We start from the raw sequence: 22,861 nt of genomic DNA on the forward strand, positions 1-22,861 counted from the left end.
AATTGTGTTCCAGCATGTTGTGTCTTCTTGTCTTTTTGTTGTTAAAAGTTTGCATGTAATTATTTATTGATAATTTCAGTGGTATTTAATCATTTTGAAATAGTTTCTGGCCATAAACTAAGCTCTACTCGTTGATATGTAACTGGTAATGTCATACAGCAGTTCATGAGCATTATTTTAATGGACCTTTAAAAAAATAAATAAATAAGTAAACTAAACAATTTTTTTTACTTTAAAGGTATCCAAACGTAAATGTTCACAATTTTACCACCAGCTGGCGAGATGGACTTGCGTTTAATGCCATTGTACACAAACACAGGTTAGTATCCATGGGGTTGGTGTGGAAAAACAGGGGGCATTGATAAAATTAAGAAGTTATATTTACGGGAATGAAAACTTGGAAACTGTATAAGGATATCCAAGCAGAAGCAAAGAAGTGTCAAGGGGTAACTGTTTAATGGAGAGATTACATTTCATTATTCGGAGAAAATTCTGATAACATATCTTATGACTCTATACTGTATTTTAAAATATATTTTTTTACCCCAGACCAGATATAATTGACTTTGACACACTTAAGAAGTCTAATGCACACCACAACCTCCAGAATGCCTTCAATGTAGCTGAAAGAGAGTTAGGCCTTACTAAACTTCTGGATCCTGAAGGTATGACCTTATAGGATTTCTTAGCAATGCTTGATCGATATAGATTTTATTTCATGTTCAGCACTTCCTTTATATATTAACCCATAGATTTTTAATTAAAATAGTTTTTTAAAAATGAAATGGCTATATGGTCAGGAAAATGTCTTCTCTTCCTCACTCGTAACCAGAGATGGAAAATTGCTCTTTTAATCTGCTCCATTTCGCAGCTGAGAGAACTTGTTTTGTACATGTAGCACCCTTAGGAACTGCACAATCAGAATTCCTTTAAGATACACTGTCTTTAGAAGACGGTGTACCTTAAAGGTACACTGTCTTAAGAAGAAAAAACTATTGTGCCTGAAATGTGAGATATTTAGTCAAGCTTCTGTTTTCTCTGTTACACTAGCTGCTTCCTCATAGGTCATGATTATTACAATACTTGTAATCAAGGGAGGGTATGGTTTTCTCTGCCCAAGTTAAATGCCAGGCAGATGAAAGGTTTCTAGTCAGATTAATATTTCCTTTAGGCCACAAAAGGGTAAAAAAAAAAAAAAAGACTGTTGAAAAAATGTCAGAATTGATGTATTCTCTTTAAACAATGAACCTCTTCTACCCCAAAACCATGTATCAGATAGGTTGTATTATAAAATAAATAATACTTTGGTGAGTACTTTTTGCTGATATTCAAATAAATGTGATGCGCAACGTCTAATCTATATGCATCTGCCTGCCTGTGCTGCTTGATTAGTGCATGGAAGAACAGAATAAAGAAGCAGCACTTTTACATTTATCCTGGAAACAACAAATTTACCTTCCAGAGAAAGCATTGATTAATAAAGGTTCAGCAAATATTAACATATGCAAGTTGGCACTGTGTAGGCAAGGGAATTGCTAGCCCAGACACCTTTTTACTGACATATATCATTATCTTTTCAGATGTCAATGTGGATCAGCCTGATGAAAAATCCATCATTACCTATGTGGCCACATTTTATCACTATTTCTCCAAAATGAAAGCCCTAGCCGTGGAAGGAAAGCGTATTGGAAAGGTAGACTTCACAGCAAAATAGGTCACATAAATACAATCTTGTCCTGATTACTACAGTGAAGAGGGAGGCAACCCCACTTGCATGGAGTTGCAATGGTCTAGCTAGGCATCAAACCAGTCCTTCCTTAAGCCTTTAGTAGCTACAAAGGAGGATGACAAAGAGTAAGGAACAAATTAACACCTTTATAGAATCTGGGAACGTTCTCAAATAAAAATATATCTTTCATTTCTAAAAAAAAAGTTATGTAACCTAGTTCAAAGAGCTCTACAGCATGAGGGGCATGTACAATGTACAGAAGGCAGGCTGGAAAAGCAACTGCAGGAGTTAAGTAGGAAACTCAGTTGCAGATACCCCTCAGCCAGTTTTGTATTCATTATTAGGATAATGCTCTTCAAATTCTTGTCAGTATGTTTCACCATTGAACATGCTTGTAAGCTGTAGCATTGTAAAGAAATTATATGAATTTTGTGCTGACCTTTGAGGCTTCAGAATTAAGATTTTGCATCTTTCCTATAAAAAGCCCTGCAAACATCTTTGGGTTTCTCTATCCTATTTATAGGTGCTTGACCAAGCTATTGAAGCTGATCAGTTAATTGAGAACTATGAAAGGCTGGCATCAGAACTCCTGCAGTGGATTGAACAGATGATCATCACTCTCAATGACCGAAAGCTTGCAAACTCTCTGAGTGGAGTTCAGAACCAGCTGCAGGCCTTCAACACCTACAGGACTGTAGAAAAGCCTCCCAAGTGAGTTTCTTTCTTGAAACCTTCTTTTAGAACTTGGAACTCTGCATCTTAGTGTTCTCTTACCATTTGTGATTCCAATACTATAACCATTCTAATAGAACCAGAAGTTTATCTGGCAATAGTTAAAGACAGCTTTAATTCTACAAATATCCTTATTCCCCTTGCAACCCTACTTTTTAAATCTGTAGCCCATTCTTGGCCCCTTTGCTTCTTTACAGACAACAACATCTGAGCTATGCAAGGAATTGAACAATGGTCATGGGATTGAAATAGCTGCCAACCAAACCACATGCAGCTCACTTTTTGTGATTGCATTCAGTATATTGGCAAGAAAGCCAAAAGTGATATCTGCTGGCAAATAGTGTCTTGAGAGACACTGCAAAGCCAGTCAGCCTTGGAAAATGCTAAACTGCTATCATGCAGCAAGGAACTAGTCCTGGTCTCATGTTACACATCCTTAAAATATCTCACATTGCTTGATTTTGCTTGATTTGGCATGTTTGGCAGGCATCTTTAATGTATTGTTTGCTAGCTGTACAACAATGCCTATGCACAATAATACAACTTGCAGTGAGCTGTTCTTGACTAAATGTACTTTGGATTTTATGGATTGAGTATATTACACAGGGGAGCTCTGACTGTACAGCTATATACAAATTACACTGTTGAGGCATATTTTGATGCTGAGTGATGGCTTTTATGCTCCATGATTTTGCATATGATGATTAATTAGACACTAAAAATAGTGGGTTGTATGTTGATTTCACTGTGTTTAGCACTTTTTTTTTTTTTACATCTAACTGTATTCCTGATTAAAAAAGTTTGGAACACCACCCTAAAATATTGCTGCATAGAAAAGATTTAATAAGCAGGTTGACCCCCTTGCATCAGAGAAAATAATTTCTTAGGGAATTTCACATTTAAGCTCCTTATTTGCCTTAGGGAAATTCTGGCCTTAAGACAATCTTTAAATTGTTTGGTCTGTTTTGTTTTTCCTGTTTTGTTTGTGTGTCACAGGTTTACAGAAAAGGGGAATTTGGAAGTTCTTCTCTTCACCATACAGAGTAAGATGAGAGCTAATAATCAAAAAGTGTATACGCCAAGAGAGGGAAAGCTCATATCTGATATAAACAAGGTAAGAATATTGATGTAGGGCACCACTATTAAAAACATTTCCCTCACCAAATTAATGTTTTTTCTAGTTAGTTGGCTTTCATTAATATAGTGCAATGGACCCTGATGATCATCTGCTGAGAGATACGTGTATACATAGTGCACATGAATATTTCATGAGCATTTGCTTTCCATGTACAAGACCCAAGTTGCAATTGGGAATGGTGCACGGTTGCTTTAAGGACGGTAGAACTGTAGGTTTTACATCTGTCTGTAGTTTCCTTGGCTGAAATGCAATGTAATTTTTATCATTTATTATTTCTCTCTCTCTTTTTTTTTTTTTTTTTCCCAGGCATGGGAGCGACTAGAGAAGGCAGAGCATGAACGCGAGCTCGCACTTCGTAATGAACTTATCCGCCAGGAGAAGTTAGAGCAGTTAGCTGCAAGATTTGACCGTAAAGCAGCCATGAGGGAAACGTGGCTAAGTGAAAACCAGAGACTTGTAGCTCAGGTGATATTTAATATTTCTAATTTACCCATTTTATTTTTTGCCCCTTTTCGGCAGAAATTTTCTCTATAGTGAAGGAATGATACGTCAGTCCATTTAGTAGTCCATTGCAAGGTTTAAAATTAGCAGATGTCTTTTAAAAGGTCAGTCATAAAATAGTCTCTGTGATCCCTCAGGATAACTTTGGCGTGGACTTAGCTGCAGTGGAGGCAGCGCTTCGGAAACATGAAGCTATCGAAACAGATATATTGGCTTACAGTGAGAGAGTGCAAGCAGTGAATGCAGTGGCTGATGAGCTGGAGGCAGAGAATTACCATGATGTCCGGAGGATTTTGGCTCGGAAGTGCAATGTAATACGTCTCTCTGATTATCTGAGGGAGCTTGTCACTGCTAGAAGGCAAAGGCTTCATATGAACCTAGAGTTGCAGAGGATGTTCCAGGATTTGCATTATCTCATGGACTGGACAGAAGATATGAAGGTATCTGGATGGATAGATTTTTTTTACATAATAAATATAATGGGTATACACTAAGCTTAAAAATAATTTGTTGAGCTGCCAGATTGGGGCCTGACAACAGTCAGAGGGGCATGTGGGTTAAAGTTTGTTTTTGGGTGGTTTTGTGATGTGCAACTTCAGTATTTGTTTTCAACAAATGAGCTCACCCAGGTTTTAGGTAGGGACTTAATCTTTGAGTTATTGGTCTGGACATATTCCAAGAAGTATACATAATATACAAAATTTTAGTGTTTCTCAAATCCATCTTGTTCTTTTTTAGGGCCGTCTGCAGTCACAAGATTATGGCAAGCATCTTCATGGTGTAGAAGACCTTCTGCAGACTCACACTCTTGTGGAGGCAGACATTGCAGTTCAGGCAGAACGTGTTAAATCAGTTACAGCTGTAGCTCAGAAATTTATGACCGAAGATGAAGGTAATCCGATATTTATAGATAAAGGTTGGGGGTTTAAACAAAATTACAGTAGAAGTATGTTGCACAGAAATATTTAGGCATTGTATCTATTAACAAGAAATCTCTGATCTATTTGCAGAATAATGTTTTTTCTGTACTGTTAGGACAGTACGCAAGAAAATTTAATTTGCTCTGGATTTATGCAAACTTAATTAATATACATTGGCAGTGCTGCCATTTTCACCACATCACTCAAGGAGATTACGCGGCCTAGATGGTGATTGCAAAAAAGATTTGCCTTGTCTTTTTGAAATTCTATAGTAAAATAAAGACAAAATGTATAAGAAAACTAAAGAAATTCTAAAGATATAAAAAAAAAATTATAAGCCTTTATGTGCATTTATTTGTAGGCTACAAGCCTTGTGATCCAGAGTTGGTGCGCAACAGGGTGCATCTCTTGGAACAGCGCTATGCAGAGTTGTGTGAGCTATCTGCAGCTCGGAGATCAAAGCTGGAAGAATCCCGGCGTCTTTGGAAATTTTTCTGGGATATGGCTGAGGAGGAAGCCTGGATCCGTGAACAGAGTAGATTACTGCTTTCTGATGACTATGGAAAAGATCTTACCAGCTCACTTAGGTTGATTAGCAAGCATAATGCCTTCAGAGATGAGATGAGTGGACATCGTGGACCGTTGCAGCAGACTGTGGCTGAGGGCGAGGAACTAATATCCAAAGGTCACTTTGGTGCAGGAGAGATTGAGGAGAAGATAAAAGAGGTGAAAGATCAGTGGAAAGAGATGGAGGCCTTAGCTGAAGACAGGGAAAGGAGGCTGAGAGAGGCCTACAGCTATTATCAGTTTCAAGCTGATGCCAATGATGCAGAGGCTTGGATCCTGGACACTTTACGCCTAGTTTCTACCAGTGAAGTAGGACATGATGAGTATTCCACACAGACACTGGTGAAAAAGCACAAAGAAATAGAAGAGGAGATCCTTAGCCACCGGCCAGCTATTGATGCTCTACATGAACAAGCCCGTGGACTTCCATCTGCTTACTCTCAATCTCCTGAAGTTGATGGAAGGTTACCTGCCCTGGAGCAGCGCTATGAGGAATTGGTGGCTCTTGCTGCCCACCGCAAGCAGGCTCTGCAAGACTCTTTGGCTCTTCATAAAATGTTTAGTGAATCTGATGCCTGCCTTTTGTGGATTGATGAGAAAGAACAGTGGCTTAATGTCACAGAGATTCCAGAAAAACTTGAGGACCTAGAAGTAGTTCAACAAAGGTAATTGCACTTTTCCTCTCAGTTTTTTACTTCAAATGTATGCTCACTTTTTGGTCAGTGGGGATATACTTCCCAACAATAAACAATATCTTCTTTGTTTCCCCTTTAAATCCCCTCTCCCATTATAGAAAAAAATACACACATAATCTGTGGAGGAAATTTAGTATGGCAAATTCTTGACATACCAATACACATTTCCCTAATACCCTTTGTAGCAAAGCCAGCACTATTGTATGAAACACATGAAAAAATACAGGTGGCCATGGAAAATCCTGAATACGATAAGGCAAAATTAAATGCCTTTCTTAACCTTATTCCTGACTGACTTTGATGGTTCTCATCCACCCTGGTCGTAGTATATCTATAGTAATAAGTCAAATCAGCTGGACTTGCTTTTTTATTTTTACTTTTTTTTTTCTCTTGAAGACATTTCACTAGCCCTCAACCGGGCTTTCTCAATTCTGAATGACAAAGATCTTTCTAAAGTTAAATACCCTGGAAGTTGGAGCAAGATTCCAGTTCAGAGCAATCTATATCATCTCTAGCAGGGCGATAGGCATGATCTGGCCTGGGGCGGCAAGATTTTGGGGGCAGCATGCCCCCCAGCCGCATACAAATTTTGTCAGATGCAATGCTTTTTAAATCTCCTGCGCACCTCTTCCCGGAGGGAAGATTGCGCACGTGCGCTCTCATGAGAGGAGGCACGGTCAAGAGGGGAGGGGGGCACTCAGAGCAGCCAAAAGCTAGTGTGGATGTAACTCTCTCTTAATCTTTACTAAGGATGTCGGCCATAAATTAAGACATATCTGTGTGTGTGTAAGAAAGTTATATTTGCATGGATAAGATGGAATGGGCTCCCACATGCAAGCACAAAACGTCATTACATTCTTCATTCACTGTTATTTTTCTCCTGGAAATCTGCATTACTTCATATTGCAATGCTGTTTCTGGGCATAAATATGTTTTATGATGACTGTATAACTCTAGCAAAGTGTTTCTTGCAGAGTAACTTTGCACTGTGTGTGATCTAACGCAGTCACTGGGACCTCCTTAACTAAACCCAAGCAAGCTTGCTCCTGTTGGCTGCTTAGTAAAATAAGTGAGTGGAAAATAATTTAACGTTTTGGCTCAATCCTTCCTGGTTTGCTTTGTAGGTTTGAAACACTAGAAGCAGAGATGAATAATTTGGCATCCCGGATTGCATCTGTAAATGAGGTTGCTGGACAGTTGCTGAGTACAGACCAGAGAAATGAAAAAAGTATCCGAGACATGCAAGATCAACTTAATTCTCGGTGAGTGATGAGATTTTAAGTACTTGATTTTACTTTCTCTCTAGCAATGGGTCCATCCACTATTCACTACAGAAAATGATGTTGCATAGATAAATCTTTATGTAAATAATTCTATCTTTGCATTTTAAAGAGGTTGTTAACCCAATAAATTAGATTTTTTTCACCACTTTGCCTGTGCACTGGAATTGTTGTTTTTTCTCGTTAAAGGTGGTTTTATACTGCTTAGTTGGACTTAAAGTTTGAAATGGGACTTGTCACCAAAAAAAATATTCCAAATCCTATTTTATCACTGTAGTCAAGCAAAATGAAATTTAATTAGACTATATAAAATATTTGAATCTTGTTTCCTTCAGTCTCGGAATTCATAATTATAGCAAGCAGGCAGGAGCCATTTTGTGGGCACTGTTATTAAAGGAAAACTATACCCCCAAAATGAACACTTAAGCAACAGATAGTTTACATCATATTAAGTGGCATATTAAAGAATCTTACCAAACTGGAATATATATTTTAGTAAATATTGCCCTTTTACATCTCTTGCCTTGAGCCACCATTTCGTGATGGGTCTGTGTGCTGCTCAGAGATCTCCTGACCAGAAATACTACAACTCTTAACTGTTACAAGAAGAAGTGTTGAAGCAAAAGCCAGATCTCTGTCTGTTAATTTTCTCATGTGACCTAAGAAGTATAGTTTGTTTGATTTGTTGTGTGCACAGTGAATCCTACGATCCCAGGGGGCGGCCCTTATTTTTTAAAATGGCAATTTTCTATTTATGATTACCCAATGGCACAAACTACTAGAAAATAATACTATTATTAAAATGGTTTATTTACATGAAGCAGGGTTTTACATATGAGCTGTTTTATGCAATATCTTTTTATAGAGACCTACATTGTTTGGGGGGTATAGTTTTCCTTTAAGGCAAACCTTGCATCATCTCAAAATCTTGTTTATACACCAGAATGGGGGACCTGATGTCCATCCCCAAGCACTGGCTACACAATTAAATGGTAAAGAGAGTGGGGCAATGTGGGGAGTGCAGTGACATCTAAGGCATAGAGGAGGGGCAGGAAATATTTGATTGACAGCTGAAATTTTTAAAGAGCTATGAATACTTTAATAAAAAAAAAAAAAGAATTTGGGTTTCAGGTTTAATTTAAAATGGACTTTTATTATACAGCTTTGTATGTCTGGGTGACTGGTCCTCTTTAAGGAGAGCCCAGTACCGTTCCCCTCTTACTTGCTGGTAGCTCCTATCTTTGCACTGGCATAGTCCTGATACATATACCAACCCAATTTACCTTGAGAATAAAAATCCTTTTTCTTAAAATTAATTTCACTGACCCTAGGATTGCTGAAACTATTTGTCTGTGTGGCTATAATGTTGGTATTGTTAATTTGTATTGCTTACCTTTATATTCAAGCCCCTCTCCTATTCATATTCCAGTCTCTCATTCAAGCAACTGTCTGATTGTTATCCTAATAACTGTATTATTAAAATAAATGTGTTTTTGCACTTGTGTGTGTTCTTGATTTCCTTTTTTTTTTTTTCCTCCAGGTGGAATGAGTTCCGCAGGCTTGTTGACCAAAAGGGGAGTGCTTTGGATCCTGCTCTGGATATACAGAATTATCACTTGGAATGCAATGAGACTGTGTGCTGGATGAGGGAGAAGACCAAGGTTATTGAATCCACACAGAGCCTAGGGAATGATCTTGCAGGAGTCACAGCCCTTCAAAGAAAACTAACTGGAATGGAGCGTGATCTGAAAGCCATTCAAGGAAAAGTAGGTGACCTGCGTTCAGATGCAGAAAAGCTTGCTGCTGGCCACCCAGAGAAAGCACCGGCTATAACTGGCCGTCTTTCAGATATTGATGAAACCTGGGGAGAGCTCAAGGATACTATGAAAAAAAGAGAAGAAACATTAGGTGAAGCAAGCAAACTGCAAGGATTTTTGAGAGACCTTGATGATTTCCAGAACTGGTTGTCCCGGGCCCAGACAGCAGTAGCATCTGAGGATGTCCCAGCTGACCTAGTGGAAGCAGAGCGCCTTCTTGCACAACATGAAGGCATAAAAAACGAGATTGAGCATTATGGAGCCGACTACCACAGAATTAGAGACGTTGGTGAAGAAGTCACTCGTGGACAAACAGATGCCCAATACATGTTCTTGCAGCAGAGGCTGAAGGCCCTAGACACTGGCTGGAATGAGCTGGGACAAATGTGGGAAAATAGGCACAAGCTGTTGTCCCAGGGTCACAGCTTCCAGCAGTTTTTGAAAGATGCAAAACAAGTGGAGGGGTTCCTCAATAACCAGGTGAGCTGTGCTGAATGTTGTTTTTTAACGTTTATCTTTGCTGTGACACAATCAACACATTAAAAGAGAGGGAAGAGGGGGGACAAGAAAATGCAAAACTGTGCGCAGCAAAAGCAACCATTCTGTTGCACAGATGGCCTTTTTTGCTTAAAGGTATTCGGTTATAGGAAAACATGTTTCTTTTCAAAATGCATCAGTTAATAGTGCTGCACTGAATTGTTATATATATCTATATATCTAGATAGAGAGAGATAGAGATAGAGATATATATATATATATATATATATATATATATATATATATATATATATATATATATATATATATATATACACATATATACATATAAAATCTCTTTTTAAATCTGTCACGTTTCCCAGGTGCCCCAGTCATGTGACTTGTGCTCTGATAAACTTCAGTCACTCTTTACTGCTGTGCTGTAAGTTGGAGTGATGTCTCCTAACTCCCTTTCCTCCAGCAGCCCAATGGAAATGTAACAAGTTGACAGCTCCCTTACACAAGATAACGGCATCCTGGTAGATATGAGAATAGTACTGCAACTCCTTCAGTTACATTGAGTTGGAGAATAGCTTAGCTGAAAGCAGTTCCATCATGAAGTGCTGGCTCTTTCTGAAAACACAGGATCATGTAAAATTACCTGAGATGGGTGCCTACAGACCAATATTACAACTTAAAAAAATACGCTTGTTTGGTTCAGGAATTTTATATGGTAGAGCGAATTATTTGCACTGTAAACAGTGTTATTGAGGGATAAAAACATTATATAAATCATGATAGAATCCCTTTAAGGATCACACAGCCAGCAACATAGTGTTTAAAGAGGATCTAAAGGACAAGGCAACCCCTAGAAACATTGTGATTTATTTGAAAAACCTACCTCTAGGAAGGTCAGTAATGCTGATGATAATCTTCAGTATGTGCAAGATTTAATGTACCAATACAATATATTTTGATATATTAGTGAGTTTGTCTAATCCATATTTCCCATAAAGCATCTCTCCAGCAGTCAGACCAAGACTGTGATTCTGCACACTTATCAGGAGCAGTAAAAGGAGCATGTGCTTTGAAATGTATTAGGAACTGTTTTCATCTCAAAACACACATCATCACTGACCGTCCCCCTAGTGCTTGTCTGCCTTAATTGCGCTAGGTTCCACAGTATTGCAGTCTCTATGCAACAAAAACAAAAGTGATGGGAGAGTGCTGTATAATCAGCAGTTTATGCGCATGCACACTTCATATGCAGAAACCATTTTTTTTTACTTAGACAACTACAATATGGTGCCCACTAATGTTATGGGGAGCAATAAATCGCAGAGCCAAACACTTGAACTGTAAGCATTATTTAACGGAAAAAAACGAATCTCTGCTGCTTCCCTGTGCTCATTTTAGATTTTTTAGATTTAGTCCTCTTTCTATTTGAGAACAAATACATATTCTGGAAATATGTAACATGTATACATACATTACCTTTTGCATTGTTTCATTCATTTATAATAATGGCAAGTTAAATTCATACAATTTAAACTGTATTTTGCCATACCATATCAATGTTACTACAAAAACCTTTTATGTTATTTCATTAATGTAGCTAATTTTCTATATGTTTATTCTTCCTACTGTTACTACCTTTTCACTTTACCATATGCCCATGTGCTTACTTTAGGAGTATGTCCTTTCCCATACTGAAATGCCAAGTACACTACAGGCAGCTGAAGCTGCCATCAAGCGCCATGAAGATTTCCTTACAACCATGGATGCCAATGAAGAGAAGATACAGAGTCTTGTAGAGTCTGGGAGGAAGCTAATAGAGGAACAGAATGTCAATTTAGAGAAGATTCAAGAAAAAGTAACTTCTGTTGATGAGAGGTAAGAAAAATACAGGACACATGCACCATGGATTGTGGACTATAAAGAAATTTTCCATTCTCTAGCTGCTTAGTCTAGTCTATATCTATTAATCAATTTTTAAATTTTCTAATTTTTTTTAATAAATACATTGCAACGGGGCATGTATCTAACCAATATGCTTTATATATAATCGTGATGATTTATATACTGTCTTATTAACCATTTGTATATCTATTGTCCGTTTTGTTTTTTAGACACAAAAAGAACAGAAAAACTGCTGGTGAGGTATTAACTCGTTTGAAGGACAACCGTGATCTTCAGCATTTCCTTCAAGACTGTCAAGAGGTAACAGATGTTTTAGTAGTGATCTACGATTGTAGAGTGGGAATGCACACAATATTAAACTATTGTGTTCTGTTTTCCTCTTAGCTCACCCTCTGGATCAATGAAAAAATGCTTACTGCTCAGGATGTTTCCTATGATGAAGCTAGAAACCTGCATAGCAAGTGGCAAAAGCATCAGGCGTTTATGGCAGAACTTGCCTCAAATAAAGACTGGCTTGACAAAATAGACAAGGTAACAAAGAAAACTATCCACAAACAAACTATCAATGTTATTTCTCTCCATCTTTATCTTTCTATTTGAATCCATAGTGGATTCCTTTATCTTAAATGTTTCTAAAATGATTTGTCTTTTTCTTCAGGAAGGGCAGCAGCTCATGTCAGAAAAACCAGAACTTGAACCAGTAGTAAGAGAAAAACTGGACTCTCTGCATAAGCTGTGGAATGACTTGGAATCTACCACACAAAGTAAAGCTCAGTGTCTGTTTGATGCCAACAGGGCAGAGCTAGTCACGCAAAGCTGTTCTGCTCTGGAGAGTTGGCTTCAAAATCTTGATTCACAACTACAGTCAGACCATTATGGCAAGGATCTGACCAGTGTCAACATCCTATTAAACAAACAACAGGTATATGTAAAGACGTTTCTCTTCATGGCATTATGTCTTAATATGTTATTTTAAAATGTCTGCAAATGTTTTTATTGTTTATTGGGCATTATGGCTGGCAAGAATTGCATGCTTATCTCTCCATTTTGTTATGTTTGCAGATGCTGGAGAATCAAATGGAGGTAAGGGAGAAGGAACTCGAAGCTATCCAGTCCCAGGCACAGGCCCTTGGACAGGAGGATGCTAACATAGTAGAGGTTGACTCAAAACATAAAGATGTGGCAGAAAAATTTTCCATGCTACGTGCCCCTCTAAACGAGAGAAGGAGATTACTTCTAGCCTCCAAAGAAGGACATCAGTTTAACAGGGATCTGGAAGATGAAATAGTAAGCATTGAAATATAATGCTACATCCCTTTATGTGTTTAAAAATGGTTTATAAAATTCTACAGCACCTATTCTTGTGATATACTGTCATTTCCACCTTATCTATATGAGAAGTTGGTGTCCATAACTCATATTTTTGTTTTTACCTACATAATATTTAATCACTGTTAGCCTGTTTTGTAGCCACATTTTTCCCTATGTAGAAGCAGAGCCATACCCTTCCTGTAATGCAGTGTGGCTCTTATAACAGGGTTGTTTAGCTAATGCCTCCATGGTCTGAATATGGCCTTTCAGACATGTTTAATAATCTTTCCATTACATGCTACTGTTAATGACACAAGACTGGAACGGTATGATCCTACCCTAGGCTGGAGTTTATAATTATGTCTCAAGAATATAGACTTCCGCTTCCACAGCCCCACATAAATGTCCCTAGTTTGCTAAAAGTTACATACAGTGGTGTGAAAAACTATTTGCCCCCTTCCTGATTTCTTATTCTTTTGCATGTTTGTCACACTTAAATGTTTCTGCTCATCAAAAACCGTTAACTATTAGTCAAAGATAACATAATTGAACACAAAATGCAGTTTTTAAATGAAGGTTTACGTTATTAAAGGAGAAAAAAAACTCCAAATCTACATGGGCCTGTGTGAAAAAGTGATTGCCCCCCTTGTTAAAAAATAACTTAACTGTGGTTTATCACACCTGAGTTCAATTTCAAAGGTTATAAAGCCATTTCTAAAGCTTTGGGACTCCAGCGAACCACAGTGAGAGCCATTATCCACAAATGGCAAAAACATGGAACAGTGGTGAACCTTCCCAGGAGTGGCCGGCCGACCAAAATTACCCCAAGAGCGCAGAGACAACTCATCCGAGAGGCCACAAAAGACCCCAGGACAACATCTAAAGAACTGCAGGCCTCACTTGCCTCAATTAAGGTCAGTGTTCACGACTCCACCATAAGAAAGAGACTGGGCAAAAACGGCCTGCATGGCAGATTTCCAAGGCGCAAACCACTTTTAAGCAAAAAGAACATTAAGGCTCGTCTCAATTTTGCTAAAAAATATCTCAATGATTGCCAAGACTTTTGGGAAAATACCTTGTGGACCGACGAGACAAAAGTTGAACTTTTTGGAAGGTGCTCGTCCCGTTACATCTGGCGTAAAAGTAACACAGCATTTCAGAAAAAGAACATCATACCAACAGTAAAATATGGTGGTGGTAGTGTGATGGTCTGGGGTTGTTTTGCTGCTTCAGGACCTGGAAGACTTGCTGTGATAGATGGAACCATGAATTCTACTGTCTACCAAAAAATCCTGAAGGAGAATGTCCGGCCATCTGTTCGTCAACTCAAGCTGAAGCGATCTTGGGTGCTGCAGCAGGACAACGACCCAAAACACACCAGCAAATCCACCTCTGAATGGCTGAAGAAAAACAAAATGAAGACTTTGGAGTGGCCTAGTCAAAGTCCTGACCTGAATCCTATTGAGATGTTGTGGCATGACCTTAAAAAGGCGGTTCATGCTAGAAAACCCTCAAATAAAGCTGAATTACAACAATTCTGCAAAGATGAGTGGGCCAAAATTCCTCCAGAGCGCTGTAAAAGACTCGTTGCAAGTTATCGCAAACGCTTGGTTGCAGTTATTGCTGCTAAGGGTGGCCCAACCAGTTATTAGGTTCAGGGGGCAATTACTTTTTCACACAGGTTTGGATTTCTTTTCTCCCTAAATAATAAAAACCCTCAATTAAAAACTGCATTTTGTGTTTACTTGTGTTATCTTTGACTAATAGTTAAATGTGTTTGATGATCAGAAACATTTTGTGTGACAAACATGCAAAAGAATAAGAAATCAGGAAGGGGGCAAATAGTTTTTCACACCACTGTAAAGATTACCAACCCATACATGAATATATGCTGCACTTTAATTCAATATATAGTGAATAAAGTACCCCCTCTTGTAAATTATAAGGATAAGATAAGTTGCAGAGGAGTTTCATGAACATATAAGATCACGAGGCTGAAGGCCGAGTGTTTTTTATACAGGTCATGGAACTCCGAGATAACTTCTAATATCCTCATATTTTGCAACTGGGGGTACTTTATAATAATACACAAGTTTCAGTGAGTCATGTGACAGAAATGACATCAGAACTCATCGTTTATAACTGATGACATCAGAACTCACCGTTTATTAGGATATAATTTAAAAGATATTCATGGCTTTTGTGTATTATAAATATATTAGAGGACTGGCCAGGTGTAGGTCTGCAGGCTCAATGTCACCCTTCAAAGCATTTTGATGGCCTATAAGCTTCCTATGGACACCACTGAACAAATTAAGTATACTAATGTTATAAACTGAAGATATCATTATTATTATTTTTTTCAAGATTCAAGTATTTGTATTTCTAGACTTTTTCTTCTAGTGGGACACACTTTTTTATACTATACAGTGGATTAATTTGTATGTGTTATTATTATCTTGAAGCTTTGGGTAAAAGAGAAGATGCCAATGGCTATCTCCACTGACCATGGAAAAGATCTTCCAACAGTCCAGCTTCTCATTAAGAAAAATCAGGTTAGTAGCTAATGGATACAGGTCAATTTTCGCATTGCTTTTCAAGCATGACAGAAGTCTTCTAACTCAATTGTTGTTATGTTCTGCAACTGTAAATATATGGATGCTTGTCTGGCCATATAAAAAATCTACTTTCAATACTATACACAAATCCCATATGAATTGATCATTTGCCTAGAATGATCAAATTAGGCAGCTTTTAGCTCACTTGTTGGGTGTTTAAATTGGGAAAAGAGGAAGACTCTATGGAAAGGAAAATGTAATATTGCACAATACTTTATTGGAACGATGTAGTGGCGTGGAGATGTTTTCTTAAATTATTGTGTTGAGTGGACACACTGTTTATGAAGAAACTGTAAACATTAAGGGTAATAAGCCGTGGCTCAGCTATTGAGCTGACATCATTACATATCTGTAATATATGTATTTTTCCCCTGACCACCAGACACTTCAAAAGGAAATTTTGGGACATCAACCACGAATTGATGACATCCTGGAGAGAGGAAAGTCCATGGTCCAAAACAGCTCTCTGGACCCTCAAGAGATAACAGAGCAGCTTGGGCTACTAAAAAGCACATGGGAAGAGCTGGCAGCAGAAGCAGGGAAGAGACATGCCCGTCTAGAGGAATCCCTTGCTGCTCAGCAGTTTTATGCTGATGCAGCTGAAGCTGAGGCATGGATGGGAGAGCAAGAGTTACATATGATGTCTGAAGAAAAAGCCAAGGTTGGTTTTGTATAGCGGCATTTGTCAAATCTTAATTAGCTGACACTTCCATAAATGCAAAAGTTTTTATGAAGTTGACCAGTTCTATAGAAGTTAAGCTGAAACATTTCTGAGATGAGCAAGGGATGATGAGGAATATAGAGTATAGCTACATGAATACATCAAATATTTAAAGGAAGACACCTCAGCTTAACTAAAGAAGTAGGCTAGAAATGTTGTACATTATGTTCTGGGCTTCTGTACCGGCCCAAGGCAACCACAGTCCTTTAGCAGGGAAGATATTTACCTCTGCAGGTGTCCCAGTAGCTCCCAATCTTCTTTTCTGCTGATTCAATGCACATTCTCTGTGGTGCTGTCAGTTACCGAGCTTAGGGACACCTCAAAATATGCATGTCACAATATAAGGCTGATTAGTAATTAATACAGATTATTACTGCATGGCAGCACAGAAACCAGTGCAATTAGCATCAGAATTTAATAATCAGCCCTGTAGCATCAGCTTATATTACAGGCCAACCTCATTTTCTGCTTGATAGTTTGTGATGACCCCTAAGCTTAGCTTCTCAACAGCTGCTCAACTCACTGAGCATGTGAGCGTTGCAGACACTTTCCAAGATGGTGACCCCCTGTGACAAGTCCTTGATCATTGCTGCTATTGAGAATCAGAAACTTTAATCTGGTGCAATAATTCATTATATAAAATATGGCAGGTTTATTATTTTTTAGGGTTTAGTTCTCCTTTAAAAGTTAAAAAAGCTGGCCTTAGAATTATATGGTTGATTCACTTGTGGGTGAAACAGTCTGATACTGTGATTTGGATTTGGGTGGTCAAATAGCATTTTCCCCACATACTGTATGGTGGCAGACTAGTTGCATGTTTCTATACACACTCTTGGTTATTGTGCTCAGGGCTGGAACTAGGGGTAAGCAGAAGACGCACTTGCCTTGGGCACAATGATAAGGGGGCTCTTGGCAGGTACCTATTCAGCATCTTCTGCCTACTCCTAGTCCATGTTTGCTGCCCTCTCCACCTCTCCTTCCTTCACTCTCCTCCCTCCATCCGCACTCCGTACTCCAAGGTGAGTGCACTCAAAACCAAAAACAGTCAATGCCTAGGTGCAGGTTATATATATAAATATATATATATATATATATATATATAATATATATATATATATATATATATATATATATATATATATATATATATATATATATATATATATATATAATTTCCTCATATGTTCTTTAGGATGAGATTGGTGCCCAAGCTATGCTGAAGAAACACTTGGTAATGGAACAGGCTCTTGATGATTATGCAGACAACATCCATCAGCTTGCCAATTCAAGCCGCGACATGGTCTCCAGAGGTCACCCAGAAAGGTGAGGCAAATAATGCAATACGCAGATCACAATTTATAAAACGGTGCCTTAATATGTGACTTAATCATCTCTGACCCACATGGCTAATCTTTAGTTTACAGCAATTTGTGCATAAATGTTGATGTTTTGCCCATTTACTCATGGTTTAGTTATACTTTTAGCCAGTTTGCTCAATTTAAGCCACATCTATAGGCTCCTGCTCAGACAGTTCCAACATACTTGTTACTGTTTGCCAGCCCCTGGAAATTTAAATCCAGCTATCCTTCAGGATTTTTCACCAAAAAGTAGCTAGTTGTTAATATTTGCCATGTTCTTCATAAGAGATTTATAGTGGCTAAATATAATGAAACTTTGTGCCTGCAGTTGATTTAAAACAATCATATCTGCCTATTAACTCACTCTTGTCAAATTAACCTTATCCATTTACATAGTAACATAATAGATGAGATTGAAAAAAGACTTCTGTACATCCAAGTCCAAATGAACCTGCCTAAACACTTGTTTATTCAGAGGAAGGAAAATATCTGAAACCTGACAAATATGCCCATGGAGGTGAAGAACCCAGTATTTTGTCACTTTCTAAAAAGGCATCCTACCCTTTAAAATATTAAGTGTAGCTGCAAGTATAATTACCTTAGGATGATAATATCTTCACAGCCATCAATGTAAGAAAAACCCTTTTGGCATTTTAAGACAAAATCTTTTTTTTTTTTTTTTTTGCAATGGATGACCTTGTATCTGCTGAAAGGATCTACTGTAGAATAAGCAAACTTTTAGATGTGAAGCTTGTGGCTGTTGCTCACCACATTCATGTATGTCCATGTCCCCCACAGTGATCGCATTACCCTTCGTCAAGGGCAAGTAGACAAGCTATATGCCAGTCTGAAAGACCTAGCAGAGGAGAGACAAGGAAAGCTGCAAGAGCACCACAGACTTTGCCAACTGAAGAGAGACGTTGAAGACCTTGAGCACTGGATCTCTGAACGTGAAGTGGTTGCAGCTTCTCATGAACTTGGGCAGGATTATGAACATGTAACGGTGAGTTTTATCTTTAGAGATCAGAAATATAGCATGCCAAATCATAATAAAATGATCCATTTCTAGTAATGCTGTACCTTACTTGTACCTTTGACTAAATAATTTCATTGTATTTTATTACTGTTGTCAGTCACATTATCTTTTCGACTCTAAATAAAAATGTTTGCTCTCTTTCCATGCTTGGTCAAGGGGTTATCTGCCTCTTCAAGGCTGAATATGCTTTGTCATATTAATACATTTGTTTCCCATCCAGTGTGACTAGTTCATGCTAATTTTATTACTTTTTCATCCAGATGCTGAGAGACAAATTCCGTGAATTCTCGCGTGACACCAGTAACATTGGGCAGGAGCGGGTGGATGCTGTCAATCTGATGGCAGATGATTTAATTTCATCTGGAAATTCAGAAAATGCTACTGTAGCAGACTGGAAAGACCAGCTTAATGAGGCATGGGCTGATCTTCTTGAGATGATTGACACTCGAAGTCAGATGCTTGCAGCCTCATATGAACTTCACCGTTTCTACCAGGATGCAAAGGAAACCTTAGGTCAGATCCTAGATAAGCAGAAACAAATACCTGAGGAGACTGGCAGAGATCTAAATACAGCAGAAGCCATGCAGCGCATGCATACAGCCTTTGAACATGATATCCAAGCCCTGAGTGCACAGGCAAGTAGAAATGTTGCAAATTTGCAGCAACAAGAATATTAATTACTCGGACTGTCTTTTAAAATAAATTTTGTTTTTGCAGATGCCCAAAAGGGGTGATAACTGTACTTATTTGTGGTTGATTTTAGATTTTATTGGTACAGTATGTAAAATGCCTATACCCTTCCCACATGATCCCCAATGATAAAGCATGTTTAACTTGTGAAATATTCAAGTTTTGAACACATTTTGTAGCAGTGGCTGTTTGTGCAATTATGTTGCAGTTTGGGGTGGGCAGTAAATTCAGCCTGGTTTCCTTGCGCTTTAAAAATATTGAAAAGAGTATATGCAGTTTCAGATATCTTTTTTTTATCATTGCAAGCCAGTGATGAACCTGCAGGACGCTCCTGTAAAATAGAATAACATTTCTTATGTTCTGTACCAGTCTGCAATTCCACCCTCTACATTTCCTTAAACAAATATTTTCTTGATATTGCTTGTGTCATCACATCAGGTGAAGCAAGTCCAGGAGGATGCCTCTCGCCTCCAAAAAGCTTATGCTGGTGAAAAGGCCGCAGACATTCATCGTCATGAGCAGGAAGTAACGGAAGCTTGGGGGGAGTTGCAGAATGCTAGCAGTGCCCGGCGGCAGCTCCTTCTTGATACCGTGGAGAAATTCCGTTTCTTCAGGATGGTGCGTGATCTTATGTTATGGATGGATGATATCAACCTGCAGATTGATGCACAGGAGAAGCCAAGGTGAGAACTTATGGTAGAATGTGACTATTAAACCAACGAAAAATAAAATGTATGTACTGGTTTAATATTGTGCAAGACATTTTTTTTGGAGCTTGGCTTTAAGTGAAGTGGCAATTACAGTTACAATTATTTTTTTATCTTTCAATATGCAGTGCATTCTTCGGTCATAGTATTGCAACCTCTCCCATGATTGGAGTGTATGCATTCATTTAGGGCACTGACTAAGTACTTTAGGGTCTGTGAGCCATTTTAATAAAAGGATTTGTAGTTTAATTATATAAAAGCATGTAGTCACAAACAAATGCACTGTTATGCAATGAATAGAATTCTCCTTCCCTAGTCCTTCATTGTCTTGTGGGCTGAACACATCTTTAAATGTTATTTTGTTTGTTTTTTTATTATTATTTTTTTCATTATTATTGCAAATCCCATAGTCCCACTTCTTTCTCAACTTTTCTATGTTCTTTTAACAGAGATGTGTCCTCGGCTGATCTGGTCATCAAGAACCACCAAGGCATCAAGGCTGAAGTGGATGCTCGAGCTGACAGCTTTACTACATGTATAGATCTTGGCAACTCTCTCCTAGAGAAGAATCATTATGCCTCTGACAAGGTAAAGTTGTTATATAATGAGCTGCATTTCTTAAAACTGGCACAGTAAAATGCATTCAGAAACCAATATGACAGCAGTAGTTTCTGGCAAACTCTTAGTTCCTGTTGCCTTGGAGCTTCCTCATTTCTCCAGCTTAGTTTGCACCCTTGCAACTTACTGGCTGAAGAAGAGAAATGACAGATGGTGGCTTAGCTAGGACCCAACTCTCAGTAACCTTCATCTCCAGTGAATGTCACTGGTCAGTTATAATTGAAGTGGTTTAGAAGAGGAAACTGCATTTTATTGCCTGTTGCATATCCACAATATCACTGTATATCAAAGTTGGTTGTATTCCGTTTTTTGGTCATTGCATACAAAATTAATATTTATGCATCAGGTTTTAATATGCTGTAACAAAACAGAAGCCTATGTATCATATTTGCCAGGTGTATGTTACATGGCCCATTTTGGATGATGAAAAGGCTACAGTTCCTTAATGTACTTTTGTTTTTTATATATCCCTGTAATTATGTTATAATAACACATCTCTGAGCATGGAAAATAAACCAGTGTATTTATTTTAGGGGTTTGGGTTATTGTTTTTTTTTCTCACTGGCCTACTGCTACAAATAGCCTTCTCACTATTAGGAGCTCCTTGTGCCTACTGTCAGTCATGCTTTCTACCAACATCATTAAAGACAATGATACACAGATTAGTTGTGCAGTGTTTTGTCGCAGCAACTAAACTACAGAAAATACTTTTAATAGCTCCTATAAAACACTGCATGACAAATTACTTTGGGTGTCATTGTCCTAAGCCTGCAACTATCTCTTGCTCTTTTTCTCCTTTGAGTCATGTTTGTGCTTTACAGATAGATTGCCATTATAGGATGATAGGACATGTTTAAAGGGATCTGCTAGAAAGAAAAAAAAAGAAAAGAGAAATAGAAATTTAAAAGCCTGGACAGGACAGCTTTTTCTGGTACTGAAACCTAGGTGATGGCGAGTTTCAGGCTCTGCAACTCTGGCTGATTGTTTTAAATAGGGGACAAAGTTAGGGTGAAACATATATTTTTGTCGAGGTATTTGTGTTCCAATTAGGGTGGTGGCTGATGTGGCTACTGGGGGAAATTAGTTGCCCATCAACAAATCGCCTCTTCTTCAGGCAACTAATCTCCCCTAAATGCCTTCACATCGGCTACAATGTAAATCGGCATTGGGATGGCATTCGGAATGCTTCTTTTCAGAAGTTGCCTCACGAGGAAACTTCAGGCAACTTTGAAAAGCTGAAGCGATCCGAGTGCCATCCTGCCGGCGATTTACATTCTAGCCGATGTGAAGGCATTTAGAGGAAATTAGAAGAAGAGCTGATTTGTCGGTGGGCGACCAATTTCCTCCAGTAGCCATGTCTGCCACCACCCTTATGTTTTTTCATGAAATATCCTTGTTACTATTTAGAGCTGCCTCTTAAATTCAGTGCTTATCTTACCACTCATTCAGGTCTTTCCTGTTTGTAACTGACCCGTTAATCCATTACATGTTATCATTAGGATACTGTGCTTTTGTTTGGAACTAATCCTTTAAGCCACTTAACTGTAATGCCACAAGATTCTTTTATCACAGCAAATGATCAGAAATGTATAAATAACCATGCTTTTTTCAGTTATTGATAAGCAGAAATGAGGCTTCAGTTATTAGATGCAGATTTAATATATTACATGTATGTACAAGTTTAATCATATCATGTCGTAGAACCTCTGCACCGTTTTCTGTAGCTGTGGCATACACATGTACTTTGACTAGTCAGAGTACTATCCAGCCGATTGGTAGATAAACACCTACGCAATTGTATCATAATGTAACAGGTAGTACGATAACTGCACATAATATATTTGTATACATATGTGTGAATCCAAAACCAAAGCATTAAAAGGCCACTGGCACTAATGAAGTAAACTTACCATTTATGCATTTACACAGTTTAACATGTTCACTTCACTTTAGCAAATCAAGCATCATTTCTAAAAATCATAATAGGTTTTGTTCAAAAAAACATACATATAACTTATGTTAAACG

General features: G+C 38.1%; 1 protein-coding gene across 3 annotated transcripts in view; it reads left to right on the top strand.

Annotated features, from left to right (window-relative positions):
- sptbn2.L (spectrin, beta, non-erythrocytic 2 L homeolog) overlaps window positions 1–22,861 on the top strand; it is a 115,667-nt gene that overhangs the window by 81,570 nt on the left and 11,236 nt on the right. For all 3 annotated transcript variants that reach the window (XM_018257715.1, XM_018257716.2, XM_018257714.2), the window contains 23 exons: window positions 239–319; window positions 550–665; window positions 1,581–1,693; window positions 2,253–2,440; window positions 3,458–3,575; window positions 3,906–4,064; window positions 4,238–4,540; window positions 4,839–4,992; window positions 5,382–6,252; window positions 7,407–7,544; window positions 9,103–9,859; window positions 11,547–11,749; window positions 11,986–12,076; window positions 12,161–12,307; window positions 12,435–12,698; window positions 12,839–13,063; window positions 15,553–15,642; window positions 16,088–16,366; window positions 17,619–17,749; window positions 18,583–18,787; window positions 19,081–19,455; window positions 19,949–20,193; window positions 20,667–20,805. In XM_018257715.1, the coding sequence (XP_018113204.1) occupies window positions 239–319; window positions 550–665; window positions 1,581–1,693; window positions 2,253–2,440; window positions 3,458–3,575; window positions 3,906–4,064; window positions 4,238–4,540; window positions 4,839–4,992; window positions 5,382–6,252; window positions 7,407–7,544; window positions 9,103–9,859; window positions 11,547–11,749; window positions 11,986–12,076; window positions 12,161–12,307; window positions 12,435–12,698; window positions 12,839–13,063; window positions 15,553–15,642; window positions 16,088–16,366; window positions 17,619–17,749; window positions 18,583–18,787; window positions 19,081–19,455; window positions 19,949–20,193; window positions 20,667–20,805 (5,392 nt within the window). The remainder of the gene's footprint in view (window positions 1–238; window positions 320–549; window positions 666–1,580; window positions 1,694–2,252; window positions 2,441–3,457; window positions 3,576–3,905; window positions 4,065–4,237; window positions 4,541–4,838; window positions 4,993–5,381; window positions 6,253–7,406; window positions 7,545–9,102; window positions 9,860–11,546; window positions 11,750–11,985; window positions 12,077–12,160; window positions 12,308–12,434; window positions 12,699–12,838; window positions 13,064–15,552; window positions 15,643–16,087; window positions 16,367–17,618; window positions 17,750–18,582; window positions 18,788–19,080; window positions 19,456–19,948; window positions 20,194–20,666; window positions 20,806–22,861) is intronic.

The sequence above is a fragment of the Xenopus laevis genome, chromosome 4L, assembly GCF_017654675.1.
Source record: "Xenopus laevis strain J_2021 chromosome 4L, Xenopus_laevis_v10.1, whole genome shotgun sequence".
Lineage (NCBI taxonomy): Eukaryota > Metazoa > Chordata > Amphibia > Anura > Pipidae > Xenopus > Xenopus laevis.